Source organism: Peromyscus maniculatus, chromosome 7 (assembly GCF_049852395.1).
Source record: "Peromyscus maniculatus bairdii isolate BWxNUB_F1_BW_parent chromosome 7, HU_Pman_BW_mat_3.1, whole genome shotgun sequence".
Lineage (NCBI taxonomy): Eukaryota > Metazoa > Chordata > Mammalia > Rodentia > Cricetidae > Peromyscus > Peromyscus maniculatus.
In genome coordinates, this window is record NC_134858.1 from 94057589 (window position 1) to 94084800 (window position 27212).

General features: G+C 47.8%; 1 protein-coding gene across 4 annotated transcripts in view; it reads right to left on the reverse strand.

The window, feature by feature from the left end:
• Window positions 1-1989: 1989 nt before the first annotated feature.
• The window catches only part of LOC107401031 (uncharacterized), a 41392-nt gene continuing 16169 nt past the window's right edge, over window positions 1990-27212 (reverse strand). For 2 of the 4 annotated variants that reach the window (XM_015994085.3, XM_076576865.1), the window contains exons 7-11: window positions 24191-24286; window positions 15974-16106; window positions 11206-11312; window positions 8833-8945; window positions 1990-3031 (exon numbers count right to left, since the gene is read on the reverse strand). In XM_015994085.3, the coding sequence (XP_015849571.3) occupies window positions 3020-3031; window positions 8833-8945; window positions 11206-11312; window positions 15974-16106; window positions 24191-24286 (461 nt within the window). In that variant the 3' untranslated portion in view covers window positions 1990-3019. Of the gene's footprint in view, window positions 3032-8832; window positions 10275-10346; window positions 10424-11205; window positions 11313-15973; window positions 16107-24190; window positions 24287-27212 lie in introns of those variants that run through there. The other 2 variants (XM_042281455.2, XM_076576866.1) reach the window with 1 other exon arrangement.

A 27212-nucleotide genomic window follows, 5' to 3' on the forward strand; every position in this document is an offset into this window, starting at 1 on the left:
CTCTCTCTCTCTCTCTCTCACACACACACACACACACACACACACACACACACTAACCAATATAAGCAGAGTACCAAACACTACAATGTTATGGTCACCAGCCCAAGATTTTAATTTTCCCATGGCTGCTTCTTAATATGTTTAAAAATTTTTTCTGAGCTCCAGAGAATCCACCTGAACAGGTCAGCGAGCTCCAGAACCAGCTTGAATCCACCTGGAAAGCACCTTGTCAGACAATTCCCAAAGCAGCAGACGACCCCAGGACACCTGTCTACCTCAGAAACCCCCCTCCCTAACCCCCAAGAGTCAACCGACACCCACCAAGTCAGCTGGAAGCAGTTTTCAGGAGAAACGATGTCCCTATTCCTGTTCACCTGCCTTTTTTTATAATAAGAAAAATGTTGGTTTTAAATGCGGTGCTTTTATTCTGTGAGAAAAGGTCACAAGGCAGGACAAAACCCAGTATCAGAGCTTTATTAGGAGGAGGGGGACAGAAGAGAGTGACCAGGCCTGTGGAAGACACGTGCAGGGAGAGAGAGGGGGGAGGAGGAGAGAGCAGAAGAGAGGAGAGGGGTCTGTGACTGGCTTTTTAAGGATTCTCCTGCACATGCACACGTGGGCTTAGGGAGCTACGCTATACATGTGCAGCCTGCGTGACTACGCTGCGCCCATTACATAATCATGCAGCACATGGATGTTGTAAGATGTAAGACCCCTTGTTTAGCTACTTAACTGCGCATGTACGGTCATACAGCTGGAGGAGTGGCAGAACAACACCCTAACAACACCCACATAGATGAGTCCAGAGGTCTGTCTCCCACATGGTTCCAAATCCCAGCAAATTGACAATTAAGAATAACAATCTTGGGGCTGGAGAGATGGCTCAGAGGTTAAGAGCACCGACTGCTCTTCTAGAGGTCCTGAGTTCAAGTTCAATTTCCAGCACCCACATGGTGGTTCACAATCATCTGTAACGAGATCTGGCACCCTCTTCTGTGTACATAATAAATAAATAAATCTTAAAAAAAAAAAAAAAGAATAACAATCTTAGCTGGGCGGTGGTGGTACATGCCTTTAATCTGAGCACTCAGGCAGAGGCAGGCAGGTCTCTGAGTTCTAGGCCAGCCTGGTCTACAAAGCAAGTTATAGGTAAGCCAAAATTAGACAGGATTTTAAGAATAGCTATGACAGACATGGTCACAGTTTCTAGACATTCCTACGGGCCATATTTATTGTCATGTTCATGTCCTCCACTGGCATCAGGTGATTCCAACACTTTCCCCAGCATGGGCTTCCTGGGCCAATTTTAATTCTGATTTTCTTCCTGTGGGGGCTTGCAGTTGAGATAGGGACTTGGTGTGTAGCCCTGCCTGGCCTGGACTCACTGTAGAGAAGGCTGGCTTTGGACTTGAAGCAATGCTCCTGCTTCTGCCTCTCCAGAGTTGGGATTACAGGAATTTGCTAGCATGTGTATCTTGTCTTCTTGGTTTTTTTTTAAACCAGAACATTCCCTTGTCATCTTGCTTTTGCTGCTAAGACCAAAAAGGCTCAGCTTGATTTCCCCCCCCCTCTCTCTCTCTCTCTCTCTCTCTCTCTCTCTCTCTCTCTCTCTCCCTCCCTCCCTCCCTCCCTCCCTCCCTCCCTTCCTTCCTCCCTTCCTTTTTTTTTTGTTGTTGTTGAGACAGTCTCCTGAAACCCAGGATGGCCTTGAACTCTCTACATAGCTAGGGTTGGCTTAAACTTGCTCCATTTCCCAATTGCTGGGAGTACAGGCCTGTACCACCACACTGGGTTCAAGTGCTTTCGGGTCTATGGTTTTAGGCCCTATTTCAACAGTCTTTAGCCAATTACGATATCGTAACCAACCACTTTTTGCATTTTCCCATTCATCAATTTTGGAGATGCCTATTCCTTCTCTCCTTCATGGTGTTATTGCTATGCCCAGATTGTGCCCCCCCCCCCAAAAGACCACCATGGAGACCAAATCTTGTATGTAAAAGCAAAGAGCCTTTATTTCAAGCTCAGAGCTTGGACTCTCTGTCTGATGAAGACTCAGCAGTGAGGGCAGAGAGCCCAGAGCCCAGGCAGGGTGGGGTCTTTATCATAGCAGAGGTTGGGGTGGGGGGATTTCCAGGGTTCAGGACCCTAATTGGCTGACATTTGTCTAGGGGTATCTGTAAAAGGGAAATAGGTGTGTGCTAGACTCGGGGACATCTGGTGATCTTACCTAATCTTATCTAAGGGTTGGAATGTGTTGGGATGTTTGGTACTTCCCCTTAGATACTGGTCCATCCCTAGGTGGATCCTTGGATGAGGTCAGCTTATGGCTTTTCCTGGATCCAGGTGTTGCCTGTCACAGAAGCTGTGTCTGGGCCTCTAAGCCTGTCATGGCAGTTGTGTGGTCAAGCTGTTTTGCCCTCCCCTCCCCCCAGTTATCAACCTTCAATCAAGTTGGTGCCCAGCACAAGGGGCCTCCACCATCTTAACATGCACAGGTTCATCAAAGTTGGATATTGCTGAGAAAGATGGGCGTGGTAGCTCTTTCCCCAAGCGAGGCCATTTTGGATAAGAGGGTCTCTAGCAGCAGTGACTTCCTTAGTCATGATGTTACCAGTGAAGCCTTGGCCTCCTCCTGGTGACTTAGTGGCAACAGGGACAGAATGAAACCCATAGTTTAGAAACTGATTTGTGCCGGGCAGTGGTGGCACACACCTTTAGTCTCAGCACTCAGGAGGCAGAGGCAGGCGGATCCTTGTGATTTCAAGGCTAGCCTGGTCTACAGAGCTAGTTCCAGCATAGCCAGAGCTGAGCTGTTTGTCTCAAAAAATTTAAAAAAAGAAAGAAACTGATTTGTGGGACAGGATAGGCCCTGCTGAGTTTGATGACTCATGAATTTTAGAACCCGAAAGGGGATTGATGGCAATGAGAAATGTTTATGCATGACAAGCAGTGTCTTCCTAAATAGGTCTGTCTGGCCATGGAGATAGGTGACATCCATTTGCAAATACAGCATCTGTATTCAGTTTTTTGCCTGTGAAATAATGAACAGGAAATCATGAGTTAAGAAAGTAATAAGGGCTGGGCATGGTGGACCCCACCTTTAATTCTAGAGTTTGGGAGGCAGAGGCAGGCAATCTCTGTGAGCTTGAGGTCAACCTCCTCTACTTAGTGAGTTCCAGGCCAGAGAGGGATATATAGTGAGACCCTGTCTTAAAAACAAACAAACAAACAAACAAACAAACAAACAAACAAGAGAGACAACAGGTAGTTTTCTTACTGAAGACATGCTTTCCTCTACCTTGACAGGGTCTCATGTAGCCAGGCTAGCCTCAAACTCGCTATGAGACTAGCTTTGAGTTCCTCATTCTTTTGCCTCCATCTCCCAAAGGCTTTAATTACAGGGGTGCACCAACTCACCCAGATAATATAACTCTTACTGTCTCTTTCCTTTCTGGTATGTGGAGACTTTTACATTTACGGTATAGATTGCGGTGCTAGTTTGCTATTAAAAGTGACAGTACACTGGACAGATGCCAGTAATACAGAAAAATGCCTGGTTTACTAGGTCTTCGACTTTAATAGTAGCCAACAGCACTCCCTACCCCACTGAAAACACTGTATCATAAAAGGGCAAAGATCTTTGAGAAATGATCAAGGTAGCACTTTAATATATACATCTGGTTTTATTCATTTATTTATCTCTGTACGTACATATTGAAGTATGTCCAGGTAAACATGTGTGCACATGTGTGAAAGGCCAGAAGCCAACCTATGTTGTAATTGTTAGCTATTATGTGGCACTGTGTTATTTATTAGGCGGCACTGTTTACAGTGCAAGAAAAACCATGAAGTACAACAAAACCCACTGTAAGAGTTTATTAGGGGAAGGAGAACAGAGGGTAGTGCTTAGGCCTATGGAAATGGTCATGGAGAGAGAGAGAGAGAGAGAGAGAGAGAGAGAGAGAGAGAGAGAGAGAGAGAGAGAGAGAGGAAGAGGAAGAGAAGAAGAGGAAGGGGGAGGAGTCTGTGACCCGCTTTTTATGGATTTCCCCGCACATGCACATATGGGCTTATGTAGCTATGCCATGCATGTGCACAAATTATGTGACCACGCAGCGCATGGATTACGTAGGATGTAAGGCACCAGGATGATTACGCCTCTTGCTTGGCTACTGGGCAGTGAATGTGAGGTCATGTATCTGGGGGGAGTGGCCAGGAATTCCAACAGTGATTCCTCAGGAGCCATCTACCTTGGTGTTTTTTCGTGTGTGTGTGTGTGTGTGTGTGTGTGTGTGTGTGTGTGTGTGTGTGTGTGTGTGTGTGTTTTAAGTGTTTTGGGAATTTCATGCAATACATTTTGGTCATATTCATTCCTTCCCCCCAACTCCTTTCAGATCCATTCTCCTTCCCTATCTACTTATCAAATCCAATTTCTGCTGTCCAAGTGCTATCGGGTAGGGGACCATCCCCTGGAGCGTGGTCCACCTACCAGGGGCCACATCTTAAATAAGACTGGCTTCCCCTCTCCTAGCAGCTGTCAATTGCCGCTGGCTCTTCAGCTAGGCTTTCCTGCCCACCTCCTCTCTCCATGCTGGGATTTCGTGCGGCTTGAGCTTGCACAGTGCTGGGCACAGCTGTTAGGAGTTAATATGTGCAGCTTCTTCCCTGCTGTGCCTGGAAAACAGTTTCCTTGTGGTCGTCCGCTGCCTCTGGCCCTTACAGTCTTTCTACCCCGCTTCCACAGTGATTGCTGAGCCTGGGGAAGAGACGGCATGATGCAGATGTCGCCTTTAGGCCCGAGCATCCCACGGTCGCTCATGCTCTGCCCCTTGGCCAGGTGTGTTGCCCCTGTGCTAATCACCATCTACTGCATTCCGAAGCCTTTCTGAGGAGGGTTGAGAGACGCACTCATCTGTGAGTATAACCGGTTACTAGGAGTCAACTTCATACTACATTCATTCAGCATAATAATAGTAGTAGACTCCCCCCAGGGGTCTACGGCCCCCCTATTCACGGGCTCACGGCCCCACCGATGGTGCTAGGTATGGGTTTCATCTTGTGGAGTGGCCTTAAGTCCAGTCGGAGAGTGGGTGGTCACCCCCGGGACATTGTGTCGCGGCTGCACCTGTGGGGCCTTCCATTGTTGTACCTGGGAGGGTCATAGCTGAGCGAGAGTGATGGTTACTTTTGTTGGGTGGGGGGCGGGCAAAAAACCACAGCTTAACCACACAGCTGCCATGACAGGCTTACCCGTAGGCAATACCCAGGTCCAGGACAAGTCATAAGCTGACACCACCCAGGACGGGTCAGGGATGGAGAAGTACCTGACATCCCAATCATTCCAACTGTCAGATGAGGTTAGGTAAGATGGCCGGATGTCCTGGAGCCTAGCACACACCTATTTCTCCTTTTTGCTGATACCCCCAGACAAATGTCAGCCAATCAGGGTCCTGGACCTTGGAAATCCCTTCACCCCAACTTCCGCTATGATTGAAAACCCTCCTCCGCCTGGGCTCAGGGCTCTCTGCTCTCACTGCTGTGTGGGACAGACAGAGAGACCAAGCCCGAGCTTGAATAAAGGCTTTTTTCTTTTACATACGGAGTTTTTGGTCTCTGTGGTGGTCTTTTGGGGGTCCCCTCGATCTGGGTATAACATCTTTGTCTTCCAATAGTCTGCATAGCACCGTCTAGCATTTTAAGAACTAGCCCAGTAGAGACCAAGCCTCCAGGTCAGTACCAGCTTGATTTCTCCGTGCTCTAATGACTCATATGTGGTGCCTTAGCAATAGGGTCTTACAATCAAGTTCTGGGGGGCAACCAAGAGCATTGTCAATAGTCTGTAATTCTGAGGGTCTCTGGGGCCTCACTGGCCAACAACTCCAAAAGAAGTAACCCCTTCTGGCACCAGGCCTTTTATTCGTTGGCTTGTGTTGTCCAGTAGGGGTGCTGTTGGACCAGCATAGGACGGCTTCGTTTGAACTCTGTATATGTGCATGTATATATTTTAGGAAACTTCTAGTAGGTTTTTATATGACTTTTCCAAAAAGGACTCTTCCAAGAGGGCTTTGCTTTACTGTTAGGTATTTCTCCTCATATTCTTTCCTATCCTTTGTCCTCTCATCCCCAACCCCATTTATTTATTTGTTTATTTGTTGTTTGTTTGTTTATTGACTTGCTTGCTAATTAGGCTAGGCTGCCTGGCCAGGGAGCCCCAGGGATCTGCTGTCTCCACCTCCCCATCTCTGGGATTATAAGTGACACCAAGCCCAGCTTTCTACATGGATGTTGGAGGCCAAACTCAGGTTCTGACACTTGTACAACAAGCTATTTACCAATGGAGCTGTCTCTCTGTCTGGTTTTACAACAATGAGGCAGCCAGGTGTGGTGGCGCACGCCTTTAATCCCAGCCCAGGCAGAGGCAGGCAGAGCTCTGTGAGTTCAAGGCCAGCATGGTCTACAAAGCCAGGACTCTATCTCAGAAAAACCAACCAACCAATCAACCAAACGAACAAAAACCCCCAAAACAATAACCCCAAAAGACAAAAACAAAACAATAAAACTAATGATCCTTTTTGGTTATTTGGTTCTTTGAGGATGAATCCAGGCTCCACACATGGACAAGGGTTGCATGCCTTTGTTACTTGAATAAAGTGCTGGCAATCTTAATCCTGTGGAAGGTCAGAACTGAGACTGTGAGTCTCCTGGTGATATATGGGGAATATTGTATTCTCTAGTAACTCAGCAAAAACCAATTAAGAAAGAGACAGGTCAGAAAGAGACAGGTCAGAAAGAGACAGGTCAGAGTGAAACTCACACCTTTAATCCCAGGACAAGGGAAGCAAGGACCGGTGGATTTCTGTGAGATTTGTTTTTCTGGGGAAAAACAAAAAAGGAGAGAGAGAGAGAGAGAGAGAGAGAGAGAGAGAGAGAGAGAGAGAGAGAGAGAGAGAGAGAAAGGAAGGAAGGAAGGAAGGAAGGAAGGAAAGAAAGAAAGAAAGAAAGGAAGGAAGGAAGAAAGAAAGAAAGAAAAAGAAAGAAAAAAGAGAGAGAAGGGGGATGATATTCATTTTAATTGATTACAGGGTGTTTTTGATTGGGGGGATCCTTTTATTACTACAGAGCACTTAGAAGCATATCATCAGAGACCCAAAAACCTGTCACGAGACATTATGCAACATACATTAAATTAAGTTTCTTTATGAAGAATAATGACCATTCCTGGATCCAGACCCATGAGACAAAATACACACGCAGTGAGTCTCAAAAATGACCAGAGGTCAGAAAACACAGCCATAGGTTGTAAGACCCGCAGCAGTGTGTGTGTGTGTGGGGGGGCAGGACACAGCTGCAAACAGTCACACTCTGCAGCAATTCAACACTTGACTACTGCGCCAGCTCTTTGTTCAGGCCAATAAAGGTGATTGCTTAGCAGACATCAAATGCATAGAAAGCAGCTGCGTCCATGCATCTGGCGTCTCTCCAAGAGTGCCTCCCTCTCCCTCCCTTTTTCTTTATGACCATGAATATTTTTCTTTTCCTTTTTGAGACACTCACACTGTATACTGAATTGACCTGGAACCCACTAGGTAGCCTGGGCTGGCCTTGAACTTGTGGTGATTCTCTTGCTGCAGCCTCTCAAGTGTTGTTATTAGGATGATATTATGTGCTGTGGGGTAATGCTTTTATACACTGGTTTAATAAAATGCTGATTGGCCAGTTAGCCAGGCAAGAAGTAGGAAGGATAAACAGACAAGGAGTTCTGGGAAGAAGAAGGCTGAGTGAGGAGACGCCAGCCTGCCATCCAGGGAGCAGCACGTAATGGCACACAGGTAAAGCTACGGAACATGTGACGATTTATAGATGAACAGAAATGGTCTGAGTTTAAGTGTAGGAGCTAGTCAGTCACAGACCTGAGCTAATGGCCGAGCAGTTTTAATTAATATAAGCCTCTGTGTGTTTACTTGGATCTGAGTGGCTGTGGACCGGGCAGGATACAGGAAAATTTTCAGCTACAATTATTAGCAACCATGCCCAACCTGTTTGGGTCAGAAATAGTTGTGTTTTAAAAATACAGAAAGAAGAAAACAAACAAGACAACAACCAACAGGCACAGTAGTGATGCCTGTATTCTCAGCACTCGGGAGGAGACAAAGGAACACCACAAGTTCAAGGCCAGTCTGACGTACAGAGTAAGACCCAGTCTCAATAAATACACAAACAAATAAACAAAAAATTGTAACACACACACAAACACACAGGGGAGACTCTTCCCTCACTGGATGGTAGTAACGGTGCTGATAATTTGGTATACAGCAGTCTAGGTTTTTAAATGCATGTGTATACTTTTTAATTTTCGTTTCAAAACTCGTCTTCTACCTCTTACTTAAAATCACTTTGTTTTGTAACATGTCTTTTTTTTTCTTCTTCCTGTGCCATTAAATATTTGTCCTATTTAAAAAAAAAAATCGACTTTCCGTAGTGGAGAATGAGAGTATGTAAATCATTATCGCCCAAAAGACGGCACAGGCGCCTGGAGTGGAGACAAAGATCTCTGCAGATCCGCAGCAGGCCTGCAGGAACGTGCATTTGGCAGGGAAGAGGGGTTGAAGCCGGAGGCAGTGTCCACTAATCTCTGAGAGGTGATGTTGTTGTCTTACTGCTCGCCTCCTGGTATAACCACCGTCCTTCTGACGACAGTTTAGGGGAGGGTGACCTAGAAGACCCTAAACTCGGGCGTCGAAGGCTCCATTTATCTCCACTGAGGCGCACGCCTCATCCATACAGCGCCCCCTGGCGGCTGCTACTCAGCCATACAGACGGTAAAGAATTTACCTTTTTCTTCTTTTTACTGGTTTTATTAGATTTCTTGCTATGTTTCCAAATAGATGTGAAGGTGTCCGAAGAGATCCGGGGAGTGACTGTGACTTTTAAGGGTGGTAGTTTACCTGAGCAAAGAGAGCAAAAGCATAAATGAGCAGAATGGCTCAGACTGTGTAGGGGCGCTCTCAGGCCTAGGAATTACTACAGTTGGCTCATGAGAACTCCCCGATACTCTGCAGTCCCAGGACTCTGGAGGCCCCAGGACCAGCCTTGGTTACATCACCAGCTCAAGGTCACCCTGGGCTACAGAGGCCCTGTCTAAAAAAACAAAACAAAACAGCAACCCAAAACCAGAGGAAGAGGAGAAGAAAATGGGGGAGAGATACAGGCAAGGAGGACCAAACTCCCTCTTTAGCAGACAAGAACGTTGGTGTGATTTCATTAAAGGAGAATTAGAAATTCTCTTGTTGGCTTGCAAATGATACAAACACAGAAGACACTAAACGAGCATTAGTTTCATCATCAGTGATGTTTCTAATGGTTTTACGGTTTAAAATGATGCCTTTAGGGCTAAGCGACAAGAGATTCGTCCTATGAAATCCAAGCAGCTCACCCTCTTCTGAGGACTCTTCACTGGTGTTCAAACTACCAACCTCATTAAAGCGCTCTGTCAGAAACAGCCCATAATGAGCCCAGCTCATGAAATAAATGCATTAGGACTATTCATGATGCACACTTAGACTCAATTTCAGACTCGCTGATGTCTTGAGCCGTAGATTGCCTTTTAATGCTGTCGAGATGAGGTACTTGCATTTCCAGGTGGGCACTCCATAATTAGCCTCTCATTTATGTAAATCGAGCCATTTACTAAGCAGGCAAGACATTTTCCATTCCAGATAGGAGCTCAGTGGAAATCATTTCCCATCCCGTCACCAGAGGCTGGCTCTCATCACATTCCCTGCAGAGATGCTGGGGAGATGGCCTGCAGCCAGTAATGGTGCCTGCCAGGTAGAGTGAGAAGCGGCTTGCGGCCCCAGGAAAACCAAAGCCCAGTCACGACCTGCCTTCTGCGTACTGCACTTAGAGTTAGTGTTAACAGAATAACCCGGCTGCGCTTCATCTCAGCTAATGGAACAAGAAGGGGGCGTTCTGTTTCTCTACAAGAAAAGGATAATTGGAAAAAAAAAATCTTAGAATCATTTAATTGGCCATTAAACATGCATGGCTTTAGTTTGAAATGGAGCAACACAGCAGACCACAACAGCCCCGTAATTCCCTTTAAAACCCTGCCAGCAAAGGAAAAATGCAACCTCTGACCATTTTCCTAAGGAAATGATGCGGCCGCCAGTGACTTCTCCGCACTCAGCCTGCCCCACAGCACAGTCCTCACGCTCCTCAACCCTGAGTTGCATGTTTTACATGGAGCCGCATTGAAAATGACGTTGTTTGCTCCCCTGTAAAGGCAGTAAGAGTATTCTAAAGGAGAGGCGGGGGTGTGGGGGGAGGGATGGTCCCCGCTAACTGACCTCGCTCCTCTCGTTTTCCAAGGGTTCCAGGGCCACAGGTCACACACTGCTGCCTGCCGGTTGGAGCCAAACCCCTCCTGAATGATTAAGAAGAACACTCTGGTCCTTGTTCGCTCTCTCCCTCCTCTCTTTCTCTCTGTCTCCAGGGTATCCTTATATAGCCCAGGCTGCCTCAGACTTGAAAGGCTCCAGTGCCTGGCTGGCTCAGATGTGGTCTCAGGACGGTCGCTACTTCAGTTTTACAATCAATTTCTGTACAAATCACTTTAGGTCGGGCTGAGTGGAGACTAGAGAACAGGAGAGAACTTTCTTGGAGAATGAAAAAGGAAAGAGAAGGGCTGGAGAGATGGCCCAGAGGTTAAGAGCACTGGCTGCTCTTCCAGAGGTCCTGGGTTCTGTTCCCAGCAACCATATGGTGGCTCACAACCATCTGTAATGAGAGCTTCTGGCACGCAGGCATGTAGGCAGAACACTGTATACATAATAAATAAATCTTAGAAGAAAAAAAAGGAAGGAAAGAGAAGACAGAAAAGGCAAAAGCAATAGGGAAAAAATTCATTTAAAAAATAAAAAACCAGTCAGGCTGGGGCATGCTGTAAGCACAGCTACTTTGGAGGTTGAAGGTAAGAAACTACCTAGACACTAGCCTAGAAGTATAGGGAGAAATCAGTACTTGAAGGGTACACGCGACATTGTGACAGTTCTTGGGCTCTGTACAGGTCTCTGGGCATGTTGACACGATGGGGGTTAGCTTTTGACAATGCCCCTGCTCCCTGCACAGCTCAGATTTGTCATCGAACACAAACAACGACACAGCTGTGGCGTGTCGGGGGCCTGGGAGAAGAGGACGGAACTTTACCTGCCTTCCTGGCTCTCAGTGCTTCCAGGATGGCGACTGCAGCTGTTTCTCCCAGGACGTTGTTTCCAAGGTCAATTTCCCTTAAGTGAGTAGAGTATTTGATCAGGCTGCACAGAGACAAGGAAACGAAATGGCTTTGTGCCTTGCGGGGCTCACGGTCCCTCGACGAAAGTCAACCTAGAATTTCAGGGAATGGCCTTTCTTTTCAGGCTCCCTCCAGCCTCCCTGCCCCTTCCCAAGCGGCTGCAATGACCTGACTTGAGACTGGAGGGGTGTTGAGCCTGGCTTGTTGAACCTGGATGTCTCTCTACTTTGGAATATTCTGCTTCTCTTAGGAAACCTGAGTCAAGCTCTTACTGCCAAAAATCTTTCCTTCATTCATTTACTTTAAAAACTTTACATTTAAGACTTCTTAGTCATTTATATTTTATATACCAGTAAAATGTCAAAACATTTAGAGGGATTGACAAGGGCTTGATAACTTTCAGTATGTCAAATAAATAGTAACTCTTACCTGGTGATTTTTTTTTTTGTTTTATTTTATTTATTTATTCATTTTGGATAGGGTCTCTCTATGTAGCCCTGACTGGCCTAAAACTAGCTATGTAGACCAGGCTGGCCTCAAACTCACAGAAATCCACCTGCCTCTGCCTCCCAAGTACTGAGAGTGATTTCACATAAAATTAAGAAAGGCAAGCTGTTGTGGGATATTTGTACACTGTATGAAGACATATGCTGTGATTGGCGTGATAAAAAGCTGAAAGCCAGGCAGGAAGTATAGGCGGGATTTGGGGAGAGAAAGGAAGAGGAGGAGGAATCTAGGTGTGTAGGAGACACCAGGAGACACAGAGAGGAAACAGGAGGTGCAAGATGGAAGAGAAGTAACACCACATGATAGAACATAGATTAACATAAATAGGTTAACCTAAGTTATAAGAATCAGTTAGGAACAATCTTAAAGTATAGGTCGAACTTTCATAATTAATAAGTCTCCCGTGTCATTATTTGTGAGCTGTAGGCCCAAACGAAAATCTGACTGCAGCAAGCTTTGGGGTTGGAGAGACAGCTCAGCAGGTAAGAGCACTGACTACTCTTCTAGAGGACCTGAGTTCAATTCCCAGCACCCCCACAGCAGCTCACACCTGCCTGTAACTCCAGTTCCAGGGGATCTGACACCCTCACACAGACATACATGCAGGCAAAATACCAATGCAGGTAAAAATAAAAATAAATTATTTTTTAAAAAAGGCAAGCCTCAGAATAAATTTTTTAAAAAAAATTATTTATTATGTATACCATGTTCTGTCTGCACATATCCCTGCAGGCCAGAAGAGGGGACCAGATCTCATTACAGATGGCTGTGAGCCACTATGTGGTTGCTGGGAATTGAACTCAGGACCTTTGGAAGAACAAGCAGTGCTCTTAACCTCTGAGCCATCTCTCCAGCCCCAGAATAAAGTTTTAAAATCAGATGAATTTAGCTCTATGAGGACAAAACCCACTGTACTCTTCCCCTACTTCAGTACTCTAGGCCCAGTTCTGCTTAGTTTGCCAGGTCAGCAGAGACCGGGAATGTTCAGAGTGCTGTGGCCATTGCGTTTCCTCATTTCTTGGTGGGCTACTGAGAACCCTTGGCCTGGCAGGGTTCTGCTGGCATCTTGTGTGGAGGGGACATTGAGACAAAGACCTGGGCTTCTTGTCAGCTCTGCCCTTTCGTTGACCGTGTGATCATGGGCAAGCCAAGTGCCCTCATGGGTCTAACTTTCCATATCTGCAAAACTAGCCTGACAGAGGCTTTGTGGCCTGTTTTATGAGGTTGCAGTGAAGACAGAACTATTATTTCCTGAGTGCACATTAGCGCTCCGTACAGCAGGAACTAAAGGAAAGTTAATTTATGGTCTCCGCTCCAGAGTAAATTATGATGTGCTTATCAAGAGATCAGGACTAAGTCATTATCACATAAGAAGGCTTGAACTTTCACGTAGGGTCAACGCTGCCTTTACGGTCATGTTGACTCTGCTGCTCAGCTGTATGCACTTTCCACCGATTCAGCAGCCAGATCTGAGGCCAGGCCTGTGCAGCCCTGCCAGACTCTTATCAAAGATCTTGCTCTCAAGAAAGCCATCTGCCGAGGGCTTGAGCAGTTTCAGCTTCCAGATCTCTCCATGTTCTTCAGACAAGATGGGTAAGAACAGGGTACTAGAGGCTGGAGAGATGGCTCAGTGGTTAGAGGACCTGCTGTTCTTGAAGAGGACCCAGGTTCAGTTCCCCAGCACCCACATGGTGGATCACAAGCGTCTGTAACTCGAACCTAACCCCTCCTCTGATCTCCAAGGATACCAGGACATACGTGGTGCACAGATATACATGCAGGTAAAACATTTGCACACATAAACTAAAAATAATTAAAAGATAAAAGAAAGGGATGCTTCTTGGAAAAGGAGCCCCATGGAGGGAGGCAGGGATGCTGGAGACTGACTTGGTGACTCTGGTCTGTAACTAGGTCGACTCTAGGAGGCTTCCAGGGAGCTGAGTCTCACTGGTGTGTCTGCTGTGCCTTGGATGCCACCAGGGCCATCCCCAGGCCTGAAGGGGGTGTCCTACAAAAGTGCCTCCCAGGGGCTTTGTGGGGCTGAGGTCCAGTTCAGTTTCCTGCGCAGTGCTGAACCCAGACGCCTGGACATAGAGGGAACTTCATTTGCTCCTGGCCAGAGGTGGTGCCTCCTTCACTCATCTGTCCTAATTTGGACAAAGGATGAGTTAGATCTCTGAACACCGCTTAGCTCTTTGCATAAATGATTTATTTAACCTGTCACTATCTCCTGTGTTAGACACTATTACCATGATCATTGGAACCCCTGAGAAGTAAGATTAAAGAAAATTTAGGCTGGGCAGTGGTGGCGCACACCATTAATCCCAGTACTCAGGAGGCAGAAGCAGGCAGATCTCTGTGAGTTTGAGGCCAGCATAGTCTACAAACCAAGCCCCAGGATAGCCAGAGCTATACAGAGAAACCCTGTCTGGAAAAACAAAACAAGCAAACAAAAAGTAAAGAAAAGAAAGAGCCGATTCTCTGAGATCAGTAACATTGATAAATTTCTAACCAAATCTTAGAAGAAAGAGAAAATGCGAATGTTCAAGGTCAACGAAAAGACGATGTCTCAACAGCTTCTACAGTTTCTAAAAGGACACTAAAGAAATATGAATAACTTTATTCTAACAAATTTGACAACATATACAAATTATTTGAAAGAAGAAAACTAGAATATGTCAGGCAGAACCCCTCAAAGCCAGAAGAACCTTATTCTTTTTGTTTTTGTTTTTTTGAGATAGGGTTTCTCTGTGTAGCTTTGAAGCCTGTCCTGGATCTTGCTCTGTAGACCAGGCTGGCCTCGAACTCACGGAGATCTGCCTGCCTCTGCCTCCCAAGTGCAGGGATTAAAAGCGTGTACCACCACCTGGCTAGAGCCTTATTTTTATTCAACATGTTTGTTTGTTTCTGTGTGGGGCTTGAACCCAGGCCCTTGTGTATTCCAGGTAAACCATAGCACCAACCTAATATATACTGCTTAGAAAAATGAGTTTTGATTAAAAACCTTCCTTGCTAAGCGGGTGGCACTTGCCTATAACCCCTGTGTTCAGGAGGCTGAGGGAGGAAGGTCATGAATTTGAGACCAGCATGGGCTGCACAGCGAGACTTGTATAAAAACACAGAAACCTTTGCTAGGAAAGCTCCAGGTGTCAAGGGCTTCACCGATGAATCTAGCAAATTAAAGGACACCGTCATCATAATGCCACGGAAATTGTGTCCTCAAACAGAATGGGAGGGGACATTTCCTAAGTAGTTGTGTACGGCCAGACAGGCTCTGATCCCAAGCAGGCAAAGGTGTTACAAAGAAAGAAAGTATGGATCCGTGTAGCTCATGGATGTAAACACAAAAATCCTGAACACGTTTTTTTTTTTTTTTTTTTAGCAGTTATACCAGCAATATATTAAGTTCAACAAGATGCTGCAATAGAAGTTACTGATGTAATTATCTGGGGAAGGGCAGCATCGATCGCCAGCTGGGAAGCCTTCCCATCTCTCTGGAATCCGGGAGAACAATAAGGAGGGAATTTTTTTCTGCCGAGATAATAAATTGCTACCCAACATGCCTTCGGGCCTCAGACCTCAGCTGTGCCCAGTGCTCTGGGCACCACTGGTGTGTGGGCCTGGCCACGAGACAGTGCTGCCCAGAGCCCTTGCTGATCCTGCAGTTAGGTCCTGAGTGGTTGTGAGACCTGCCAACGGCTTGGTCAGCTTAAGGTGCAGGTCCAGCAGAGACGGATGGGGGATGCCTCAGGTTGTCAAAATGAGCATGACAAGGAAACACTGTTTTCTAGAAGCTTCTGAGAATTATAGTTCCATATTTCTTTTTTAGGAGTCCAGGGTGGAGAGCTTTCTAACCGAACACAAGAATGTGCGCTCCAAGGAGGCTGCCCTTCCTCCTCAGGTGACATCGATCAGGTTTTGAGTTACCGCCTAACCTTAATGCAAGGATGTTCTAACTCTTGCCTCCTCTACTGCCTCAGCTGCCACCCTTTTAATCTGAGGCTCCTCGTGAGGTCTCTGAGGGGCCCAAGTGCCGAGGCCAGGACGGGTAAGTGTCCCTCTCTGAGCTGAGAAACCACACAAGAATTGCTAAGAGGCTGTGATCAGGCGTGTGGTTTAACTCCGGCACTTTAGTTTTAGAGAAGAAGTGAGTCCAAAGCTCTTACGGTTCCCCACCAGGTTAAGGTTCTCGCGAGTTCCGGCAATTGTTCCCCGTCTGTTCCTGTCCCATCAATGCTGTTATCTGCCAAATGCAGCGTCGCTACCCAAGGGCCGGCTTCCATCGGTCGGTGAGCCTTTTTCCTGATTCCTGCAAGAAAAATCAGAATGCTGGCATTACTTTTAGATGATCGAGCCCCTATTTATTACCAGCTAAACAGATTTTTTTAAATAGAGTTTGCACATACTGGATTTGAGGAAAATTTATTTTGCAGCACAATCAGTGAATATATATGTGATTTTGGAAGTCCTGGTTTTACATTCAGTTCCGCTTCGTTCTTTACAACAGAGACCCCAGATTGCACAATAGACAATCCCATCTTGGAGTCAGATATCCACCATTAATCTAACTAAAGAGGAATATTTCTTGGTGAACGAATTATCCACTGACCCTGGGGGGTTGACAGTTTTTAATTGAAAGGGGGTCTAGCTCATTGTAGGAGTCTGAGAAACGGCCTCATTTTCTGAGCTTTGGCCTCTAGAAAACATCAGAAGAAGAAAAAACACCTGCCTCAGTGACTCACGACTGCATCACCGAGGGCCGGAGTCCTGCGTCTGGTTCACCCTCATCCGGCTGCTGAGGTTTCTCAGAGTTCCTTGTCAGGGCCACGAGTGGCCCAGCTCACACATTTCATTCACCCCAGTCCAATTTCAGGGGTTTGGGAAAGAAGAAAACATGAAGGGGTAGAGGAAGAGAAACAAGCTGCCTGCGTAAGTCAGGCCCATCCACTTGCCAGATGAGGTGGGAAATCTGAATCACTGGTCCCCGAGCCAGAAAGTTCCCCGAGGCCTCCCCATGCTCAAGGTCTGTGGACTGCTTCAGATGGGGCTGGCATGAATGGAGATGGCTTGACTTCAAGGAGGGAAGAGGCGGGGGTGGGGGGTTGGGGGGGTGGTGGGATGGGGTTGGAAGACAAAGAAAGGCACCTGCTGCCAAGCTTGATCCCTGGAACCCAGGTGGTGGAAGGACAGAGAACTCTCTTTCTCTCCCTCTCCCCCCACTACACAAAGCCAGGTAAGACAACGTGGAACTTGAGAGAACATGTCTCTACACTGTGTCGTAAAGGCAATTTAAGGGATTTTAAAGGGTGCTTTAAGTAATGTGCTCCCCATGCTGGCTTGAGAGCTTAGCCTCAGGGCCAGACAAATTCCCCTGGTACTGGAACTCATTCAGCAGGCGTCTCCGAGCTGCTTCTGTGCAGGAAGCACTGGTGCGCGTGCTGGGGATCTGCAGGAGGAACTGAGCCTTCCTCACACCGCTGGCAGAGGCAGATCATAGCCGGTGTGTGTGAGGAGTTGCTGGCAATCAAGCCCCAACATTCAGTCCTTAGAGGGAAACTGAGATTTTCAGGTAAAGGTGATAACTCTGGACATTTTGGGATTGGTGGTGGTGGTGGTACACCACACGAGGTAAAGGCACCTGCCACCAAGCCTGATAACCCGAGTTTGATCCTCAGAATGCACATGGTGGAAGGAGAGATCTAACTCCTGTGACTTGTCTTTGACCTTCCCATGGGTACAGTGGCACACATATGTGTGGGCATATACACACCCAATAAAGAAACCAATGCAAACAATGTTTTATAATTTAAACATTGGGTCTTTCTGGTTTGCTAGCTGAAAAAAAAAGGCAGAAACTATACTTTTAAAAACAAGATTTGAGCTGGGTGGTGGTGGCCCATGCCTTTAATCCCAGCACTCGGGAGGCAGAGGCAGGCAGATCTCTGCGAGTTTGAGGCCAGCCTGGTTCACAAAGTGAGTTCCAGAATATCCAGGACTGTTGGTCACCAGGCTACGAGGGCAAAGGGGGCGGAAGCAGCAAGCATGGCTTTGTATGGCCTGTGAGTATGATGGAACTAGCCTTCCAGAGGCTGCTTCAGTGTTACAGCTGAGCTCTATTCCAGAGTGAGGGGTGTGTATGGGATGGGGGCAGCAGCTGGGGCCTCACCTAATTTACGTTTGGCAGCATGGTCCCACCATACAGCTAGGAGCGCAAAACCCAATTACCATATGGGCCGCAGGGGGAGAGCATCTGCAGGGGTCTGTGTCAAAGGTCATGCTTGAGACAGACATCCAGGCTTAGGGAAGGTCAGGTCTCCCAGCCTAAAGACACTATCCAGGGAGGGAGGGAGCCCTGCTGGAAAGGGAGCCCTCCATTTCGATCGAGCTCAGAGAGCTGTCCGGACAAGGTGAACTGCAACCTTAAGTGCAGGGGACTCCAACACAAAACAGGATTTGAAGGGCTGGAGTTGACAGCTCATTGGGTGAGCGAGCACTAGATCGGGACACCCGATGCAGTGTTCTGCTCTGACCCCTGAGCTTCAGAGGTGCGCGCGCACACACCGTGTGCACGTGTGCACATACATAAAGTTCTATCGGTTTCTTTACCTATGACTCTAATCTCTGTGCTGAGGATACGGATACTGATCTCACCGGCTCTCATTTCCTTCTCCCAATGTCCACACACCAGAAGGCAGCAGTGGGTAAAACCTGAATCAGCATGCTGGGGTTGAGGGCTGAGGGCCCAGTTCCTATACAGATGTACAGCGTCATGAGGAGAGCCACCGCCGGGCACTCAGCACCCTGACGTATCTATCAGCTTGGTGGAATGTGTGCCTGTGGAGAGGGAGCCTGCTCGGCCTGTGACTGACTGGGCATAGCTTGCATCCCCGTGGGAAAACTAGCTCAACTGCTCCAAATCTGGCATCACGGAGTAATGAAAACACCATCTTTGCCCGCGACAAATGGACCTCTCCCGAGCTTCAGGAACTCTCAGAGAAGTCAGGAAGACAGACAGCTGCCACTCAGGGCAGCGGTCCTGCTCTGAGGCTTTGGCCAAAGCAACATCAAGCTCCTCTCTCTGGGTGGAAAACAAACTCCTTGGAATGCAGATGAGGACACACTCAGCCGCTGGTCATACTTTATCTACCCCAGCTGGATTCACTCTAATCTATTTTTACTTAATCTTATTTTTATTACTTTAAAACTAAGCAAGGTGTAGGGTGAGGAGATGGCTCAGCAGTTAAGAGCACTAGCTGTTCTTCCAGAGGACCTGGGTTCCATTTGCAGCACCAAATGTCCACAGTCCCAACTCCAGGGGATCCAATACTCTTTTTCTAGCTTCTGCAGGCACCAGGCATGCACATGGAGCACAGACAAAATGCACACAAAGAATAAAATAAACAAACAGGTTCGCTAACAGTAGCTGTCTGCTGCACATCTCTGTCGCCGAGGCCCTGACTTTGGCGCAGTCATGCCCCATGGTGCTTGGGAGGCGAGGTGGTACAAGAAATGCACAGAACACCTGGGTTTCAAACCTCTCTTGAGAATGTCCTGTGGCTCCTACGAAGTTTCTTAACATCTATGAACCTCACTGTAAAAGAGGCCATGATCCTGTCTCCCAGTATCATTGTGAGGGGCGGCTGGGAAGCAATTTCAACCGCCAGTGTCGAGGACCATAGTGCATGGCAAATAGTGGTGCCTTGCTTCCCAGTGTCTTTTCTGGGTTCCCTGAGTTCTCCAAACACTGCATGCAAGTAACCTGGTAACTTACTAACAAGGTGTCCGTCTACCAAAGGGTCAGATGTATATTTCTGACCTTGGCACACCTAGCCTGGAAGCCACTCTGCAGATGGACCCAGGTCCACTCAGCCGATGAGTTTCTGTCTTCCAGATGGTCCATTCTCTGTGTTTTGGAGAACTGCCCAAGATCAACAACTCAGTTCCAGTATGTCACTGTCCCACTTTGAAACCATAATGTCAGCATTCAGTAAGTGGAGGCAGGAGAACCAGGAATTCAAGGCCATCTCAGTTACTAGTGAGTTCAAGGCTCTCCTGGGATACTAAAGACACTGTCTCAAAAACCAAACACCAACCAACCAACCAAACAATCAACAAAGGAAGCAAATAAACAACAAAACCCAAACAAAACAAAATCCCTAAAACTCCAAACAAACAAGCGAATACTTAAAACCATCAAGGCTCCATGTTATTGTCTGAATGCAAAATGCTCATGGGCGCATGTGTTTAAACACGTGACTTCTGGCTGGAAGTGCTGTTTTGGGTAGTTGGCAATCGTATGTCACCAGAAGCTGGCCTTGAGTGCTATTCCCACTTCTGGTTCCGGCCCGTGGCCTCTGCTCCCCATCTGGCCGCTGTGTGTGAAGCTCTACCACACACTCCCGCCACTGTGTACTTTCCACCGCGATGGGCTGTGAGCTCTCTGAAACTGTGAGGTCTCCGAAACTGTGAGTCAGAATGCGCCCTTGTTCCCGGCGGGTATTTTGTCAAAGCGATGGGATTGCTGCAGCTTGATGGTCATCACTTTTGGTTAGGGGCCACTGGCCTCCCCCATGCCACACTCCCCAGGGTTGACCACAATAGCCTCCTCATCCTCTGAGCTATTTCTCATGGGGTGGGTGGGGAGGGGACAAGGGCCACTCTGCTTAGAATGGCCTCTTTCCTGCTGGAACACCTCTCCTTCCCCTGAGCGCTCTCTGTGGGCCAGATCCCAAAGGTCAAGTGTAAATATTCGTGGCACCAGCGTCCTCCCAGACAGCTCCATCCTCTCTCTCACCTTGTGATCTCCTCTGGGTCCAGTAGCGGCACCACAATTCTGTAGGCACCAGGGCCTGCCGTGCTTATCTGTAGATACCAGGCCTGCTGAGAGCTCTTCCTTGTGGTAGGATTCTTTTAAAGTTGTCGAAATATAACATCTTCCCATTGACAACAGACATGTGCGATTTCCCATGTGCCACCCAGTTTTATGAAAGTGAACAGAAATGTCATCTGTTTGATGGTGGGACTCTAGAAAGCAAAATGTGGTGAGTGTTGGCTGATTCACACCAGGCATCCTGGCATCTTTCTGTAGAGGTGTCCACTCTGTGTCCTGCTCTCACCCCAGGATGAGATCATGAGTACAAGGAGTTCAGGACTGTAAGTGGTAACTTCCTGTTTTTGAATTAATACAGCTTTTGAAGATTACATCTTGATTTTTGAACTGGGCTCTTGCATTCCTTTCTGTCACTGGTATTTCTGTGGGCTGTGGCTGTGATATGAACAATAGCGCCTTATTTGGAGACCTGAACATGACAGGTCTGTGTTACTGTAGTGAAGTTCGGATCTCACTCAGATCCTGGGAGGACTGTTTTAGGATTGGACATGGACCCTGCTCATCTGTCTAAGTCATACATTGACCTTTCTCCTCCTAAATCCTCCAGAACGAAAACAGCCCTGGGGACTGGTACACCGTGTAGCTCCAGCTAGGAAAAGAATAGGCCCAGACAAGGCACTCCTTGCTCCCCACTGTGTCTTCTGGGAATTTTGGGGGGCCTTGAGGTGACAAGGCAGGACCAGCAGAATGGCTCAGGAGAACCATGTTATCCTCAGGCTAGTGACCATTTGGTGACTCCTAGCCTTTACCATCTTCTGCTGCTGAACCGTTTGTGACTAGGCTGTGGAAAAGCTGGATGTCACCTGCTTGAAGGCTGATCAACCCTCTAAACTCTTGTACCCTTGTGGTAGGCAGAGCCTGGGTCCCAGAGCTGGATCCACCGAGGCTGGATGAACCTGAGCAGCCCAGCAGGATGGGCCTGGCCCACTTGGTCTGAGGTTCCCAGGGCACAGCAGAGGCATCGAGGAGCCCCACACTGCTCTCTTGCCTTCTTCACTGAGCAAAAGAAACCAAGGTCAGTGTTTCCAAGTCTGCAGAAGTGGTCCTCTGTGACTTCTCTGAACCAGCAGCCTCGGCCCCACTGGGGACCCTCAGTCTTTCCTCAGAGCCCGGCAGGATGGCGCCCAAGCTCTCAGGGGGCCTCTGATGACTGGGGTGTCGAACGGCTCTGGTTTGATGATTCTCTGTGTTCAGCGGCGCACCAATGCAGAACGGCCAGGACACACATGTGTACAGCTGCTGGCAGCCACACAGAATACTGTGCTCCGCCATCAAACTAGAGATGGCCACCCTGTGTCGGTTTGTCTCATCTTGATACATTTATCACTGTATATATTCTTAGGACTCCAAATGGGAGGAGAGTGAGGGGAGAGGTTAGGCTTCTGAGCGGCGTTTGGCCTCAGAAGGCACTGTGGGAGTGGCTTTCCAAGCACCAGGCCCAAAACCTCCTGCCCACCAAGGGGTGCGCGTGCAAATATTTTGGCTGTTTCCAATTAGGACCAAGTAGAAACCACCTGGCCTCCTCACCCAGGAGCGTGGCACAAATCAGCTCATCTTGGCCCCTCACTTTGAGACAGGTGGAGTCCTACCAAAGACTGGATCCTCTCCCCTAACTCCCTATGACAGTTAAGCAGTTGTCCAGTGTGGGAAGGGAAGGTCTTCTTTTTAGAAATAGCCACTGTGTAGCCCTGGCTAGCCTACCACTCTCTCTACAGACCAGGCTGACCTTGAACTCTTATAGCTCCATCCCTCTCTGCCTCATGAGACATGTGCCATCATGCCCTGCCTTTGGGAAGGTATCTTGAAGTTTTGTTATCACTGAAAATACAAGCATATTTATAATAGATGAAATTGTTCCATTGAGTTCAGGCTGAGGAGACTAATAACTTCCTGGGTCAAATCCAAGCCTTTGTTTTCGGTTGTAAGTCTCTTAATGTGATCCATTCCCTCAGGAGGGCCAGCCTCCTGCATTCTCTTGTCTTGGCCAAACTTTTGGGTTCCTGGATGGTATTGGGAAGGTCTTTCCTACTTACATTCTTCCTCGTCCAAGTTCTCTCTTGTTCCTACCCTGGGTCAGCTTGTCTTCAAAACTTTGTCTCTAAGCCCAGCTCTGGAGAGTCAGCTTGTCTCAAAATTTTGTCTCTAAGCCCAGCTCTGGAGAAGAATGCCATTCTGCTGGTCCAGAGAACACACCAAAGGCCACTTGTTTAAACTTGAAAATGCTGACTGCCTTCTCTATGACAACTACCCAATGGGAAAACTACATCCATGGCAGACAGTACAACAGGACCTGACACACTTTCTTGCTTTATATCCCCTCTTCCCCCAGGGTCTCATATAGCCCAGGTTTGCCTCAAACTTGGCTTTGCAGCTGAGGATAACCTTGAACTCCTTATCATCCTCCTTCTGTCCCCCAGTCAGTAAGATGAGGGGCTTGCACCCTGCTTTACATTTTCATGTGGCTTTTGGACCATAAGAGTTTGTAGTTTTCTTTTTTCTTTTTTTTTTTTTTTTTTTGGTTTTTCGAGACAGGGTTTCTCTGTGTAGCTTTGCGCCTTTTCCTGGAACTCACTTGGTAGTCCAGGCTGGCCTCGAACTCACAGAGATCCGCCTGCCTCTGCCTCCCGAGTGCTGGGATTAAAGGCGTGCGCCACCACCGCCCGGCTGAGTTTGTAGTTTTCTAATGTAGCAGTGTTCACAGAGAAGATTAAAAGATAATTCAAGGGCAGAAAAAAGACCACACAAGAACAGATTCAAGCTGAAGGAGAAAGAGGCCACGGGGATTAGGTTCCACTCAAACAGCTGGTTGTCTTTCCCACAAAGGCCAAGTATAAACCACTGAATACCCAGAACACAGCGGCACAGACTCAGGCCGCATCACGAGGAGCTTCCCAGAGGCTGTTTCATGACACCCCCAGCCTCACTTCTGCACTGTGTCCTTAGAACTCGAGTGTGTTAACACTTGGAGGGGAGCCTGTGGTGCCAAGTGTGCCCTTGGCATGTGCGATGCTGAGAGCCAGGCAGGGTAGGAGTGCCGGGACCCGGGGCTGGGGCTGCAAGGACACCGTGAACTTAGTGTTTGGAAGGCTCCTGGGGTAGCAGATCCTACTCTGTTCTGTTTTTCTCTGTCTCCCTCCCCCTCCTCCCTTCCTCCTCTTCCCTCCTCCCTGTCTCTCTATTTCTGGCCCTCCCCATCTCTCTCAAAGCCCCTTCACGGTCACCCTGGTTCTAACTCTGAGTAACCCGAATTCTGAGGCCTTGCTGGCAGCTCCTGGAAGAATTGTTCCAAACCATGCTCTTCTGGAATGTTGACGGTGCCCATGATGCATTTCTCTGGCAGACATGGTGGAACTGTTCATGGGTGGCTTGTCTGAGGTCACAAGACATGGGATCTTCTTTTTCCACATTTGACTTTAAGTCTTTGTTGGGGATAATTATGCACCAGGGCATGAGTTAGAAGGTGAAGGGAGTGGAAGAAATAATTGAAACGACAACCGGAATACCTCTTTTCCTCCTTTTCCTCTGTGAGGTCCTTTGCACCGCTACAGCTTCAGAAGATTTTGCAATCTGGCTCAGAGTTGAGCTTCCTCCCCGGCACACTGGTTTAAAAACAAAACAAAAAGGTGCAGGGTCAGAGTCAAGGAAATGGTTCGGGGCACACGTCGGTATTGGTGACTGGTTGCCTTCGTTTAATAGATGCCCTGTGCAGTGTATTTCTCTTGGGAGGGAGTTAGCCGAACACCGTCAACATCGCTCCAGTCTGTCTTTGCATTTCCCTGCTGCATGGCTAGGGCTTACCGTGCAGCTCTGCAGAGCCACGCAGGGCTCCCAGGTCACCCTGCGGCTGCCATCGCCTCCCTCCCTGGTGTACAGCAGCTCTCTAGCCATGGCTCCACGTTCCTGGGATTCCTCAGAACAGTCAGGGAGGAACACACTTCGTTGGCACGCATTAAGAACCATATAGGGCCGGGCGGTGGTGGTGCACGCCTTCAATCCCAGCACTCGGGAGGCAGAGGCAGGAGGATCTTTGTGAGTTCGAGGCCAGCCTGGACTAAAGAGGGAGTTCCAGGAAAGGCTCCAAAGCTACACAGAGAAACCCTGTCTCGAAAACCCCCCCCCTTGAAACCCTGGGCCGTGATGGCACGTGCCTTTAAACCACACAGTCGAGGGAGGCAGAGGCAGGTGAATCACTGAGTTCCAGGCCAGCCTGGTCTACAGATCGAGTTCCAGGGATACACAGAAAAACCCTGTCTTGAACATCCCTCCCCCCTAAAAAACAACAACAGCCAAAAAAATCTGTGTAGGTATGGTATCAATGTTGAGGCTAGGGATGTAGCTCAATCTGTAGAGTGCTTGCCTAGCATGTTTGAGGCCCAGGTTCGATCTCCAGCATCACACACATACACACACACACACACACACATACACACACACACACACACACACACACACACACAGCAAGTACCCGCCCTATACTCAGAGAAGGCCAGCGAGTACTCGAGTCTCTATTTATAATCCTGCTCGATCCTCCTTCCTCTCAGACTCAACACTCCTAAACCACACTCCTTTTCTTGTTTCCAACATCAACTATTACTTAAAAATTCTGTCTGTCTGTCTCTGTCTCTTTCTGTGTCACTCTCTCCCTGTCTCCCTGTCTCTCTGTCTCTGTCTCTCTGTGTGTATGTGTGTGTGTAGGAATGGGTGTGCAGATACGCTCACTTATGTGTGCACATATGGAGGCAGAAGCTGGCATTAGCTATCTTTCTCTATCACTCTTCTCTGTTTTTTGAGATAGGGTTTCTCACTGAACATGTGTCTTACCGTTTCAGCTGGACTGGCTGGCCAGAAAGCCCCGGGATCCAAATTGCCTCCACCTCCACAACCATGGAAGGTGCCTGGCTTCTACGTGAGTGTTAAGGATCCATTGCAGGTCCTTTTTGTTTGTTTGTTTGTTTTTTCGAGATAGGGTTTCTCTGTGTAGTTTTGGTGCCTGTCCTGGATCTCGCTCTGTAGACCAGGCTGGCCTAGAACTCACAGAGATTCACATGGCTCTGCCTCCAGAGTGCTGGGACTAAAGGCGTGCGCCACCACCGCCAGGCCCAACTCAGGTCCTTATACTTGCTTGCACAGCGAGATGCACACTGAGCCATCTCCCCAGGCCCCAATTATCTCTTTCTATCAAAATGGAGAATCTATATATTTATTTCATCTCTTAAAATTTGATACCATCTATATGCATGCATACCTGTGCACAAACATACAGTGTTCTCCGACTCCCCCTCAAGGGCAGAGTGCTTTGTTTTCTTTACATTTACTTATTTATTTAGGTAGGTAGGTAGTGTATGTATGTATGTGTAGGTATGTACATGGTAGAGTCAGAGGACAACTTTTTTATTTTATTATTTTATTTTTTTGGTTTTTCAAGGCAGGCTTTCTCTGTGTAGCTTTGCACCTTTCCTGGAACTCACTTGGTAGCCCAGGCTGGCCTCACAGAGATCCACCTGCCTCTGCCTCCCGAGTGCTGGGACTAAAGGCGTCCGCCACCACCGCCCGGCAGAGGACAACTTTTGAGAGTTGGTTCTCTCCTTCTGCCATGTAGGTCCTGGAGATCAAACTGGGGTCACCAGGCTTGAGAATAAGTGCTCCCTCAGCTCTGTTTCGTGTACTAGTGTATCCCAAACATTTAGGAGTACCGGGGACATATTGGGGCTTGTACATGCACATACATGAACACAATGAAGAAAGGAAGGTGAATAGTTATTAAGATTATGAAAGTGGAAGCCAGGCAGTGATGGCACACACCTTTAGTCCCAGCACTCAGGAGGCAGAGGCAGGCGGATCTCTGTGAGTTCGAGGCCAGCCTGGACTACGAAGTGAGTCCCAGGAAAGGCACAAAGCTACACAGAGAAACCCTGTCTCGGAAAAAAAAAAAAAAAGATTATGAAGGGAGGGGCTGGAGAGATGGCTCAGAGGTTAAGAGCACTGGCTGATTTTCCAGAGGACCCTAGTTCAATTCCCAGTACCCACATGGCAGCTCACCCTATCTGTAACTCCAGATTCAGGGGATCTGACACTCTCATACAGACACACATGTAGGCAAAACACCAATGCATATAAAATGAAAAAAAAAAAAAAAGAGTTGTATTATAGTTCTAGCCGAAGGCGTGGCACATGCCTTTAATCCCAGCACTCAGGAGGCAGAGACAGGCAGATCTCTGTGAGTTCAAGGCCAGCCTGGTCTACAGAGTGAGATCCAGGACAGCCAGGGCTACACGGAGAAACCCTGTCTGGAACCCTCCACTTCCCAAGAGAAAGGTCATGTTTCCATTTTGTAACAACTAAGAAAATAAACTTGTTGGTGCTCTGGGCGGCAGGATGCCCCTGTGCCTGAGCCGTTCTGAACACGGTGTGTGCTGCATTCCCAGGCCATCCTGAGCTGCCTGGGGAACCACAGTGGCAGGCACTCTCTGCCGCCAGCTCTGGTATTTATTTATTTATTTATTTATTTATTTATTTATTTATTTA